The following is a 14,400-nucleotide window of genomic DNA, read 5'->3' as shown; positions in this document are numbered from 1 at the left end:
AAATTTTTTTTTTCAAATGTAATTAATTTATCAAATATCATCTCCAGGAGCCAGGAAGAAGTGAGCAGACTGAATATTAATAGTGGAATATCAGTAATCATTGGTCTTTGGCCGGTGTTTGTGTAGACACTGTTTGGTCGCTCCCTGCATTGGTGAGGGAGCAAATTAAGAATATCCAGCGAAAGGTAATGCCTCAAATCTCATTCAATTTCTATGTTGCCATTAATTGTGAGCAATTTCATTATCAAATACAACATGGGCCAATTCCGAAACAAAGTTCTGGAAAAGCAGGTATATTGTAACAGTCTACAGTTAGACTTGACTTGACTGTGATCCAAAAGCAAATCACCAGAAGCTGCCAATTTCACATACTGGCAGCAACATTTGAGAGTAATTAGACTCGTAGAGTAAAGCATTGCAGAAACAGGTCCTTTGGCCCAGCTCAAGCATGCCAACCAAGGTGCCCCATCCAACTTACTCCCATTTGCTCACATTTGGTCCACATCCCTCTAAACTTTCCTATTCTAATACTGTAACTGTCCAAATATATTTAAAATTGCCCTGAGTAGGTGAATAGAGGACCAGAGGAATAGGTTTAAGGTGAAGGAGAAAATATTTAAATCTAAGGGGTAACTATTTCACACAAAGGGTGGTGGGTGGGTGTATGGAACCGTGGTACAGTGGCGCAGCGGTAGAGTTATTGGCCTGCAGAGCTTGCAGCGCTGGAGACCCTGGTTATATCCCGACTAAGGGCGCTGTCTGTACGGAGTTTGTACGTTTTGCCCCATGACCTACGTGGGTTTTCTCCAAGATCTTCGGTTTCCTCCCACACTCCAAAGACGACAGGTATGTAGGTGAATTGGATTGATAATTGTAAAAATTGTCCCTAGTGTGTGCAGGATAGTGTTAATGTTACAGAGAAAGGTTGAACAAGTTAGGGCTTTATTCTTTGGAGCGCAGAAGGTTAAGGGGGGACTTGATAGAGGTCTTTAAAATGATGAGAGGGATAGACAGGGTCTTGTACAGGGTCTTGGTGAGACCACACCTGGAGTATTGCGTACAGTTTTGGTCTCCAAATCTGAGGAAGGACATTATTGCCATAGAGGGAGTGCAGAGACGGTTCACCAGACTGATTCCTGGGATGTCAGGACTGTCTTATGAAGAAAGACTGGATAGACTTGGTTTATACTCTCTAGAATTTAGGAGATTGAGAGGGGATCTTATAGAAACTTACAACATTCTTAAGGGGTTGGACAGGCTAGATGCAGGAAGATTGTTCCCGATGTTGGGGAAGTCCAGGACAAGGGGTCACAGCTTAAGGATAAGGGGGGAATCCTTTAAAACCGAGATGAGAAGAACTTTTTTCACACAGAGAGTAGTGAATCTCTGGAACTCTCTGCCACAGAGGGTAGTTGAGGCCAGTTCATTGGCTATATTTAAGAGGGAGTTAGATGTGGCCCTTGTGGCTAAGGGGATCAGGGGGTATGGAGAGAAGGCAGGTGCGGGATACTGAGTTGGATGATCAGCCATGATCATATTGAATGGAGGTGCAGGCTCGAAGGGCTGAATGGCCTACTCCTGCACCTAATTTCTATGTTTCTATGTCTATGTTTCTATGACACAGTTGACGTGGATAAGCTTTTCCCACTGAGAGTAGGGGAGATTCAAACAAGGGGACATGACTTGAGAATTAAGGGACAGAAGTTTAAGGGTAACATGAGGGGGAACTTCTTTACTCAGAGAGTGGTGGCTGTGTGGAATGAGCTTCCAGTGAAGGTGGTGGAGGCAGGTTAAAAATAAATTGGATAGTTATGGATGGGATAGGTATGGAGGGTTATGGTCTGAACGCAGGTATATGGGACTAGGGGAGAATACGTGTTCGGCATGGACTAGAAGGGTCGAGATGGCCTGTTTACGTGCTGTAATTGTTATATGGTTATATGGTTATAATGTGCGGGGATCGCTGGTTGGTGCATACCCGGTAGGCCCAAGGCCTGTTTCCGCGCTGTATCTCCAAACCTAAACCTATACGAAGAAGTTGCTCCCCCCAGCTCCCTTTTAAAACATTTCCCTTTCACTAAACCTTTGCCCTGCAGTTTCTTATTCCCCTTTCCAGAGGAAAAAAAGACTGCAGGTCAATCTCTATATCTTTTACCATCTATTTTACTTGTTCATTCAATACAAGGATTTTTATTGGCATTCTTCAACAGCAGTCCTGTGTGGTACAGTGCTTGCTTGACAATAGCTGATGTGAGTGAGAGACAACATGTATTGATAACCCATAGTATTGTTATCACAGCCAATCTGCCACCTGCCTCCAACTCTACTTCCAGTCACAAGGTGGCATTTGCATCTGTGAATAAATTTAAGTATTGTTTTGCAAATTAGCATTAATGAGTACTGAATAAATTACCAGGCTGAACTTCAACAGAGAAAATTCAATGATCCTAAAAACATAATTGTGCTCAGTTTTATGAACGTTACTAGCACCTTGAGATTTAATTCTGATGTCTGACTTTCTCACCAATTCCTGTTCCTGTCTGTGTTGCAGACTATAGCTACTGCTGCCTCGGAGTGGTGTAGATAATCCATGAAGTGGTAATATTAATGTAAAATATGACAGTGTGGGTAAGGGCAGCACAGTGGCGCAGCGGTAGACCAGACACTCAGGTTCAATCCCAACTATGGATGCTGTCTGTACGGAGCTTGTACGTTCTCCCCGTGACCTGGTGGGTTTTCCCTGGGTGCTCTGGTTTCCTCCCACACTCTAAAGACTTACAGGTTTGTAGGTTTACTGCCCGATAAAAATTGTAAACAGTCCCCAGCGTGCAGGATAGTGCTAGTGTACGTGGATCGCTGGTCAATGCACAGGGATCGCTGGTCAGTACGGAATCGGCGGGCCTAAGCGCCTGTTTCCACGCTGCATCTTGAAACTAAACTAAACGATACTAGGTGAAGAGCAGTGGATAAGCAAAATGGCCACAGCATTGTTTTACAAGGGCTGTTTGTATTGATGGCATGATGAAGAGTGTGGAGGAGATAGAGAACTGTAGGTTTTGGGAGATGGATTCGTGTTGTCTGTCTGTGCTATGGAAGTTCATAAGTTATGGGAACAGAATTAGGCCATTTGGTCCATCAAGTCTACTCCTCTGCACCCTCTCCAATGCCAGCACATCTTTCCTCAGATATGTCCCATTACACCTCCGATTTCTGATTTCTCACCCAATTTAGAAAATAGTATACGCCTTTATTCCTAATACCAAAATGCATGACTCCACACTTTGCTACGCTGTATTCCATCTGCCACTTTTTTGCCCACCCTCCCAATCTGTCCGAATCCTATACTTCCTGCCCCTCCACCTATCTTTGTATCATCTGCAAACTTGGCCACAAAGTCTTCAATTCATCTAAATCAATGATATACAATGAATAACGAGGGCTCTAACTAACATGTAAAGCTAATTGCTTGGTGAGATGAATTCTTATGATGAGAAAGTTAAGGCCCTGTCACACTTATGTGTCCTTGGCACGCACATTACGCGACCTCGTGGTCGTGTTGAGGCGCACGGGCATCGTATGGCCGCGCAGGGCCGGTCCCACTTAGAAATGCGGAGGGGTATGTAGTTGTGTGTGACATCGCGTGGGGCTCTGAAATTTTTGTAGCGAACGAAATCTTCACGCGCCAACGGCCTGTCGCGGAACTGACGGCCAAAGTGGGACAGGCCCAAGACCCTGGCGCGATGCAACGTCTCACCTCCAACAGCAGCAGAAGCAGGCAAACGATCGCCGAACTCAGCCTGGGGCTCATGGCCGTTGTGGTCCGGATACGCCCCCACTTCTACTCCCAGAACGGGGTCAAGAAAATTGAAGATAAACACAAAATGCTGGAGTAACTCAGCGGGACCGGCAGCATCTCTGGAGAGAAGGAATGTGTGATGTTTCGGGTCAAGACCCTTCTTTTAGACTGAAGAAAAGTCTCGACACAAAACATCACCCATTGCTTCTCTCCAGAGGTGCTGCCGGTCCCGCTGAGTTACTCCTGCATTTTGAGACCATCTTCAAATGACGTCACGCGCTCCAGACGGCTGTGATGTCGAATGAAGTCGCACTTGACCTTTGCGGGACCGTCTCGCCTCAACGCGACCACGAGGTCGCGTAATTAGCTTGCCAAGGACATGTAAGTGGGACAGGCCCTTTAGAAAGTGAAAGAGAATGGATGTGGTAGCCCAGATTACAAATCAACTAATTACTACTCTCAGGAAGGCAATGCAAAACGTACGGTTATACATCCAATTAGAGTCAGAATAGGAAAAACATGGTATAAAGGACAATAAAAGACTCTTTATGCAGCTAAAACGGGCAAATAAATGGTACAAATAAAATTGCTGGATACAAAACAAAGCTACTTCAGAAATGTGTTTGCAAACTAACCAAGCTGTGACTAAAACATTTTCAAGATCATTTGAGTTTCAGAAGAGGGAGGAGAAATAAGGGGGGGGGGGAGATGGGGTAACCTAACTAGGAGAAAAGCAAATGAGAGGAAGAATCTTAGAACAGAAATGAAATTGAATTAGTTTAGCTAAAAAACAACAGTGGGCAGAAAATTGTATAAAGGCACCGTATATTATTGGCCATGTGGGGCATAATATGAATTAGAAAATTAAGTTGAATGTAATAAGGTTAATACTATAATTGTGGGGGAGTTTAATCTGTTTACGGACTGGAAAAAGATAAATGAGCGGTAATAATTTAGAGGATAAATGTAAGGAGATTGGCTGTTCAACATATTGGAATAGATTATTTTAGATCTGGTATTATGTAATGAGTAGGGTAAATTGATCTCTTATGTAGTCTTTCAGAAGCAATCTTTTCAACATATAGAATTTAATATAAAACTTTGGTGATTTAGTTCAATTGAAACCTGGATCTTAAACCTGAACAAAGCAAACTACAAATGCACGGTAGACACAAAATGCTGGAGTAACTCAGTGGGACAGACAACATCTCTGGAGAGAAGGAATAAGTGATGTTTCTGGCCGAGACCTTTCTTCAGACTAGTCAGGGGAAAGGGAAGCAAGAGATATCGGGAGTGATGTAGAGCAATATAGAACAAATGAATGAAAAATGTGCAAAAAAAGTAACGATGATAAAGGAAACAGGCCATTGTTAGCTGATTGCTAGGTGAGAACAAGAACCTGATGCGACTCGGTTGGAGGAGGGACAGGGAGAAGGAGGGAATGCCGGGGTTACTTGAAGTTAGAGAAATCAATATTCATTCCAATGGGTTGTAAGCTACCCAAGCGAAAAATGAGATGCTGTTCCTCCAATTTGCGTTTAGCCTCACTCTGACAATGGAGGAGGCCGAGAATAGAGAGGTCAGCGTGGGAATGGGGAGGGGAGTGTTTGTCAACTGGGACATCACGCAGGTCCAGGCAGACTGAGCGTAGTAGAAATGTTGTACGATGGGTTTATAGCATGAGGAATGAAGCAAAAAGTCATTAATAACTATCTGGCTCAATAGAAAAGTAACACGTCCTGTTTGTAGTGCACTATTCAAGTGCAGAACTTGCAAAGAAGTTCAGACAAGAGCTTCTCAATTTTGAAACTGAGAACTGTGGGGAAAAAAAAGTGTGAAATCTCCTGTATCTCTTTATAGCTATTCTGGAGTGCACCAAAAAACCCGGGATAATATTTACTGCGAAAACCTCTTCATCTTTAATTTAGCACATAGCACAGAGACACACAGATAAATGGAAAAACATTGTGTGCACAGTTTCAGACAGACTAGCCCCAATTGTTATGATCAACGCTAATATGCAATGTTAGAGAGGGAACTGCATTATATCTTATTTTTTGTTGCTCAGCAGTAATATTCAGGATGAAGGACATTATAACCATATAACCATATAACAATTACAGCACGGAAACAGGCCATCTTGACCCTTCTAGTCCGTGCCGAACACGTATTCTCCCCTGGTCCCATACACCTGCGCTCAGATCACAACCCTCCATTCCTTTCCCATCCATATAACTATCCAATTTATTTTTAAATGATAAAAACGAACCTGCCTCCACCACCTTCACTGGAAGCTCATTCCACACAGCTACCACTCTCTGAGTAAAGAAGTTCCCCCTCATGTTACCCCTAAACTTCCGTCCCTTAATTCTCAAGTCATGTCCCCTTATTTGAATCTTCCGTACTCTCAGTGGGAAAAGCTTATCCACGTCAACTCTGTCTATCCCTCTCATCATTTTAAAGATCTCTATCAAGTCCCCCCTTAACCTTCTGCGCTCCAAAGAATAAAGACCTAACTTGTTCAACCTTTCTCTGTAACTTAGTTGCTGAAACCCAGGCAACATTCTAGTAAATCTCCTCTGTACTCTCTCTATTTTGTTGACATCCTTCCTATAATTAAGCGACCAAAATTGTACACCATACTCCAGAATTGGCCTCACCAATGCCTTGTACAATTTTAACATTACATCCCAACTTCTATACTCCATGCTCTGATTTATAAAGGCCAGCACACCAAAAGCTTTCTTTCCCACCCTATCTACATGAGATTCCACTTTCAGGGAACTGTGCACAGTTATTCCCAGATTAAGTGTACTTTTATAAATTGCTGGGAATGTTTGATGACCTTTGTACCTGATTTCCATTTTCCAGGTAAATGTTGAAGACACTATTGAAATGTTACCAAAATCAAGACGTGCGCTTACTATCCAGGAGATTGCTGCACTCGCAAGATCGTCTTTGCATGGTATGTGTGCATTAATCATGAACAGCTTTGCTCAATGTGTTTACATAAACATACTTCAGAATCAGGTGATTGCTGCTAATACTTGAAGAACAAAATTAAAATCAAACGCTGGAAGCATTTCGTAGCACTTGCAAAAGAAAAATAACGTGACAGTTATTGTTGACCTTTCACTACAACTGAGAAATTATATATTAAAGTTGCAGAGAGAGAGAGAGAGAGTGGAGGGCTGCAGAAAATGTTGGAGAGTGAGAGAGAATAATCGTCAAGCGTGACTAAATAATGTAAATTATGTAACTGATGTTGGCAGAAAGACGGTGATAACGGCATGTGAGTAACAGCAACAGCATCTTTTAGGGAGTTCTGCAAAGGACGATGTAAAGGTAGCAGCACAGCGGTAGAGCTGCTGCCTCACAGCGCCAGAGACCCAGGTTCGATCCTGAGCACTGGTGCTGTGTGTACTGAGCTTGTACGGTCTCCCTATGACTGCGTGGGTTTTCTCCAGGTACTTCGGTTTCCTTCCACATTTCAAAATTGAGGGAAAAATTGAGTGATGGAGGGAATTGAATACGGATCTGCTTTTACACCATTGGGCAATCTGGGTATTGATGTGTTGTAGAGGTTCCAGATATTCCAGTGTGCCAAATTAGATGCATTTCATCTGTGAAATAGTTTAGATTCAGATTCTTCTGACTTCCATTAACTTCGAGCCACTCACAGTGGACAGGTACATGATAAAGGGAATAACATGAATCTCGTTTAGTGCAAGATAAAGTCAGTGAAGTCCGATCAAGGGTCTCCAATGAGGTAGATACAGTAGAACTTCAACACAGGACAAGACATCTATACATGAATGACATGCAAAATATGTGATTTGCTCATGTTTTGAAGTGTTTATGTTCATTATAGAAAATAGAAAATAGGTGCAGGAGTAGGCCATTTGGCCCTTTGAGCCAGCATCGCCATTCATTGTGATCATGGCTGATCATCCACAATCAATAACCCGCGCCTTCCTTCTCCCCTTATCCCTTGATTCCGCTAGCCCCTAGAGCTCTAACTCTAAAGAGATCTAACTCTCTTTTAAATTCATCCAGTGAATTGCCTCTACTGCCCTTCTGTGGCAGAGAATTCCACAATGGGACAGAGATAGAACGTAGTCGGAGACAGGTGGGACTAGTGAGGCAGGGACTAGTGTTGCCCAGTGTATGCAAGTTGGGCCGAAGGGCCTGTTTCCACACTCTACGACTCTGGTGGATTTTTGGAGCTCACCATTTTTAGAGGATTGTGGAGCTGTAGTCTTTAAATAGCCTCTGCTTTCCCTCTCTCTCCATCCCCCTCCCCTTCACAGTTCTCCCACCAGTCTTAATGTCTCAGACTAAATTCTATATCTGTCCCGCCCACTCCCCTGACATCAGTCTGAAGAAGGGTCTCGACCCGAAACGTCACCCATTCCTTCTCCGCAGAGATGCTGCCTGTCCCGCTGAGTTACTCCAACTTTTTGTGTCGACCTTTGTCTTTAAGACAGAGATCAATAAATGTCATGCACTGAGGGTCAAGGAATATGGGGTCAGCATAAGAAAGTGGGGCATGAAGATAACATGTCAGCCTTTGAGAAGTTGGACCCCATCTAAACCTTTCACATTGTGATTTTCCCAGTCTATATTTGGAAAGTTAAAATCCCCTACTACAACAACCTTATTTGACTTGAAGATAGGCTGGAGGAACTCAACAGGACAGGCAGCATCTCAGGAGAGAAGGAATGGGTGACGTTTCAGGTCGAAACCCTTCTTCAGTCTGCAGACCTGCAGCTGTCTGCAATCTCCTGGCATATTTGTTCTTAAATTTAGATTAGATTAGATTAGATCCTTTATTTGTCATTCAGACCTTTCGGTCTGAATGAAATGTCGTTGCCTGCAGCCATACATGTAATAATAAACAACTAAACACACAATAAACACAAATTAACATCCACCACAGTGAGTTCACCAGGCACCTCCTCACTGTGATGGAGGCAAAAGTCTTAAGGTTACTGTCTCTTCCCTCCTCATTCTCCCTCTGCACTGAGGCAATATGCTGTTACCCCACCGGGCGATGGTAGTCAGTCCCGCGGCTCAACCGAGCTCCGCGAACGGGCCGCGGTTCAAGCTCCGCGGCCCGGGGTGGTCGAAGCTGCCGCCCTCCAGTCCAGCGGACGCAGCTGTTGCCGCGGGAGCTCCGGAAAACAGGCACTAGCCTGTGACCTGCGAGCTCCTGACGATGTCGCCTACTGGCCCGCGGCCGAGCCCCGGATTCAGGTCGCCGCCGCCGAAACGCCGCCGGAATGCCGCCTCAGCCACCGGAGCACCGTCTCCGCCCCGAGCCGGGCCGCCCTCACGGGAGCGCCGTCTCAGCCCCGAGCCGGGCCGCCTCACGGGAGCGCCGTCTCAGCCCCGAGTCTTCTAATTCCGATTGGCTATTCGGGGGTTTGTCGAACACCCCAGACAAGGTGATCATCCCTTTCTTGTTCCTCAGCTCCACCCATATAGCCTCACTAGACAAATCAGCCATAATGTCAACTCTGACTTCTGTCGTGAAATCCTCCTTAACCAACAATGCAACCCCCCCCCTCCTCTTTTTCCTTCACCCCTGTCTCTCCTGAATCTCCTGTACCCTGGAACATTGAGCTGCCAGTCCTGCCCTCCCTTAACCAGGTTCCAGTCATGGCTACAACGTCCCAGTCGCTCGTACCTATCCATGCCCTAAGCTCATCTGCCTTGCCCGTCAGGCCCCTTGCATTAAAATACGTGCAGTTTAAACCAACCCTCCTTCCTCGCTCTCTGCCTTTCACCTGCTTGTTTTGTCGTCCAACCTTACTTTCAACGTCCTCCATACCAGCTTCTAAACTCTAACCTGCCCCTGTTCTGTATGAGATCCCACCCCCTTGGCAATCTAGTTTAAACCGACCCGTGTAGTGTCAGTGAACCTGCCTGCCAGGATGTTGGTCCCCCTCCAGTTGAGATGCAACCCATCCCTTTTGTACAGGTCACTCCCGCCCCAGAAGAGATCCCAGAAATCAAAATCCCAGCCTGCCTTCACCAACTCCTCAGCCAAGAGTCACGAGTGTTTTATTGTCATGTGTCCCGGATAGAACAATGACATTGTTACTTGCTGCAGCCCACAGAATATGTAAACATAGTACACTGTAATAGCCACACATTCATCTCCCCAATCTTTCTGTTCTTATCCTCACTAGCACGAGGTACAAACCACAGATAGCTGTAATTACCCTGGAGATTCTGCTTTTCAGCCTTTTAGCTAATTCCCTATATAAATTGCAGAACCTCCTTCCTCTTTATATCATTTGTGCCAACATGCACAACAACCTCCAGCTGCTCCCCCTCCCCTTAGAGGATGTCGTGCAGCCGCTGCAAGATGTCCTGGACCCTGGCACCAGGGAGGCAACACATTATCCTGGAGTCTCGCCCGCTGCTGCAGAATCTCCTGTCCACACCCCTAACTATCGAGTCATCCACCACTGTGGCTCTGCCTGACGTCACCCTTCCCTGTTGAAGCCTCAGCATAAGGGTTGGAGTTACAACCCTGGATGCTACTCAATGTTTCATCCACCCCGTGGCTCCTAAGAGGGTGTTCCTGTTTTGGAGAGGTGCAGTCACTGGGATTACCTGCACTCCACGTTTAATTCCCTTCCTCCTCGTCACCCACCTCCTCTCTTCCTGTATCCTCGATGTGACGACTGTAGATCCTGTCCAGGAAGCTCTCATTTTCCCGGATGGCCCATAGGTCATCCAGCTGCTGCTCCAGTTCCCTAGCATGGTCCTTCAGGTCCTGCACCTGTTCACAATGTGTCCCTGACTTCCCACATCCTGCAAGAGACACACTGCAACAACTTGCCTGCCGTTACTACTGTAGCCAAATTACTAATTAAATAACAAGACACACTCAGAGTTGATTGAAACATATTCCCCTCACTGCTGCTGATAGCCTCCTTGCCAAAGACTATGAGCCAAAGACTACCACTTCCCCATCACACAGCCGCTCCCCAACATGGCCGCTCCCCAACATGGCCGCTCCCCAACATGGCCGCTCCCCAACAAGGCCGCTCCCCAACATGGCCGCTCCACTAACTCTGCCTCAGCCTTATTTGCTGCTCAATTTACCAGTTTTATGTTGCAAGCATTCCAATGCTTTCCTTTAAATTGCCTTTATTACCAGTAGTAGGCCCCCCTCGGTCATGACTGACCATGCATCGGTTGCAGGTGATGTGTGGTCGGATGCAAGCCTGGGCGATCGATGTCATATGGAGGACAGGCTGTTGCCCATGCAACACGTCCCCCCCTCTCCACGTCGCTGATCGATCCAAAGGAACAGCAGGGCCGTTACAGTTTGGCACCAGCGCCATCGCAGGAGCTGCCAGAGCGAGGTTGTAGACAACGACAAACTGCCTTAGGGGCTCCGATTACGGATTTCCTTGAGGCTTACTCCTGGAGCCTTTTCCATGACTGGATATGGCCACAAGGCAGTGGAGGTTTTAAATCAGAGTTTTCCCTCTCCTAGATGGACTGCCTTCCCAGGCTGACGAGCCCCATCTGCCCGAGACTCATGGGGGCGGGAGCGTCTACCTTCCCGTGCAGGTCTAAAGCACCTGCCCACTGCCCAAATTACCTATAATTAGTTGTGCCTCTCATCTTCTCTGCCTTCTGATGACCCTTCCAACAGCTCAGTTGAAACTCACTTCATTTTTTATACTCTGGATAAGTGGATGAAGAAACTTCTGTAAACTCCAGGAGATTATAGGCCGATAAACCTCATACCAGCTCTGGAAGTTGTTGGAGAGGTTCCCAAGGAAACATATTTATTCACACTTGGAAGAGAAGGAGCTAATTAGGGTTGGCTTAGTGTTGGCTAATCATGTCTTACAAACTAGAGCGAGTTTTTTGAGGACGCGATAGAGATGATTGAGTTTCTTAGTTTAGTTTATTGTTACGTGTACTGAGGTACAGTGAAAAGCTTTTGTTGCGTGCTATCCAGTCAGCGGAAAGACAATACATGATTGCAATCGAGTTATTTACAGTGTGTAGATACATGATAAGGGAATAACGTTTAATAGAAACATAGACACGTAGAAAATAGATGTAGGAGGAGGCCATTTGGCCCTTAGAGCCAGCACCGCCATTCATTGTGATCATGGCTGATCATCCACAATCAATAACCCGTGCCTGCCTTCATCCCATATCCCTTCATTCCACTAGCCCCTAGAGCTCTATCTAACTCTCTTTTAAATTCATACAGTGAATTGGCCTCCACTGCCCTCTGTGGCAGAGAATTTCAAAATGACAAAGTGCTGGAGGAACTCAGCGGTCCAGGCAGCATCTGTGATGTTTCAGGTTGGGATTCTTAGATTAGTTTAGTCTAGAGATTCCGCACGGAAGCAGTCCCTTTGGCCCACCGAATCCATACTGACCAGTGATCCCCGCTCGCCAACAATACCCTGCACACACTAGGGACAATTTTATTCTCATACCAAGCCAATCAACCTGCAAACCTGTACATCCTTGGAGTATGGGAGGAAACCAAAGTTCCCGGAGAAAACGCAAAGTAAAGCCAGCAAAGTCCGATCAAGGATAGTCTGAGGGCCATCAATGAGGTAGATAGTAGTTCAGGACTGCTCTCTGGTTGTGCTAGGATGGTTCAGTTGCCTGATAACAGCTGGGAAGAAGTGTGTTGGTGAGGGTAGAGCAGTGGCTGTTGTCTACATGAATTTTAGCAGGGCATTTGACATTCCCAATCTAGACAATTAAGATGGATTGGACAGATGATAACTTGGCGGTTTGTAGTCGGAACTGGTGTACTCGGATAGTTTAGTGGTGGATGGGTGTAATTGTGGCTGGAGATCTGTGACGGGTGGTGTGCTGTGTGGATCTGTGCTGGGACCTCAGTTATTGGTGATATCTGTAAATGACAGGTGAAAATATGGCCTCAACTACCTTCTGTGGCAGAGAATTCCAGAGATTCACCACTCTCTGTGTGAAAAATGTTTTCCTCATCTAGGTCCTAAAAGATTTCCCCCCTTATCCTTAAACTGTGACTCCTTGTTCTGGACTTCCCCAACATCGGGAACAATCTTCCTGCATTTAGCCTGTCCAACCCCTTAAGAATTCTATCGAGTACAAACCAAGTCTATCCAGTCTTTCTTCATATGAAAGTCCTGACATCCCAGGAATCAGTCTGGTGAACCTTCTCTGTACTCCCTCTATGGCAAGATGTGTATGTGTTACATACTCAATGGCAAGTTTGTTTTTTGATCTGTTTATTCTATTTTTATATATATTGCTATAATCAATTAGCTTTGGCCAATATTTTGTGATTTTAATGAATGTGAATGATGGCATCTATCTATCTATCTATCTATCTATCTATCTATCTATCTATCTATCTATCTATCTATCTATCTATCTATCTATCTATCTATCGTTTTTTTTAATGTTTATTTTATTAGAAGCAATTGTACAAGACTAAAGCAATTGGCATAACAATTATACAATTTTCGTAGAGCTTCATTTTTAACATTTTATAAACTGATACATGAATCAGGAAAAAAAAAAGTAAATAGGGAAGAATGAAGAAAAAGAAGAAAGATACAAAAAAGAGAGGAGAAAAGACCCCTGAACTGCCAAAGAAGTGAGAGAAAAAAAAAAAGAGAAAAGAAAAAAAAAAAAAAAAACGGAAAGATGTCCCACTATCCTTCCCTTCCTCCTAGCCCATCACCCCCCCCCCCTCCCCCCCTCCCCCCCTCCCCCCCTCCCCCCTCCCCCCCCCCCGGTTCGGTTTTAAATTTATGGGGAGAAGGTAGGAGAATGGGGTTAGGAGGGAGAGATAGATTAGCCATGATTGAATGGCGGAGTAGACTTGATGGGCCGAATGGCCTAATTGTACTACTATCACTTATGACCTCATGAGTTTATGACCAGCCGTGATTGAATGGTGGAATAGACTTGATGGGCCGAATAGCCTAATTCTACTCGTATAACTTATGAATTTATGAACTTTGATGGTATTAGACAGGAACTCGCTTAGGTTGTTTGGACTAAGTTGTTTGTCAGGAAAGGAATGCCTGGCAAGTGGGATGTTTTTTAAAGTGTGGTGACAAGAGTTTAGGGCATGCATGTTCCTGTTATAGTGAAGGGTAAAGCAGGTGGGAGTAAAGAAGTTTTGACGATGACAGAAATTGAGGTTCTTGAGGGAAGTCAGCGTTACAGTTGAGAAGGTGCTGAATGTCTTCAGGCTTATGGAGGTGGATCTTCTCCACATCCACTCGATCCAGGCCTTTCACTACTCTGTATGTTTCATTGCGGTTACCCCCTCATCCTTCTAAACTCCATCGAGTACAGGCCAAGTGCCATCAAACACTCATCATATGTTAACCCACTCATTCCTGGGATCATTCTTGTGAACATCCTTATGGAGGTGGATAAACCTGTCGGGCCGGATCAGACATATCCAAGGACACTGTGGGTAGCTAGAGAAGAAACTGCAGGTGTCCTGGGGGAGATAGACACAGAATGCTGGAGTAACTCAGCGGAACAGGCAGCATCTCTGGAGAGAAGGAATGGGATATCTCCTAGCAGAGATATACGAGTCATTG

General features: G+C 45.2%; 1 protein-coding gene across 3 annotated transcripts in view; it reads left to right on the top strand.

Annotated features, from left to right (window-relative positions):
- The window catches only part of LOC129703185 (protein FAM131A-like), an 87,423-nt gene that overhangs the window by 53,484 nt on the left and 19,539 nt on the right, over positions 1 to 14,400 (top strand). For all 3 annotated transcript variants that reach the window (XM_055645361.1, XM_055645360.1, XM_055645362.1), the window contains exon 3: positions 6,668 to 6,761. In XM_055645361.1, coding sequence (XP_055501336.1) covers positions 6,668 to 6,761 — 94 coding nt within the window. The remainder of the gene's footprint in view (positions 1 to 6,667; positions 6,762 to 14,400) is intronic.

This window comes from Leucoraja erinacea, chromosome 14 (genome assembly GCF_028641065.1).
Source record: "Leucoraja erinacea ecotype New England chromosome 14, Leri_hhj_1, whole genome shotgun sequence".
Lineage (NCBI taxonomy): Eukaryota > Metazoa > Chordata > Chondrichthyes > Rajiformes > Rajidae > Leucoraja > Leucoraja erinaceus.
The sequence above is the reverse complement of the archived record's forward strand: the minus strand, read 5'-3'. Positions and strand labels throughout refer to the sequence as shown.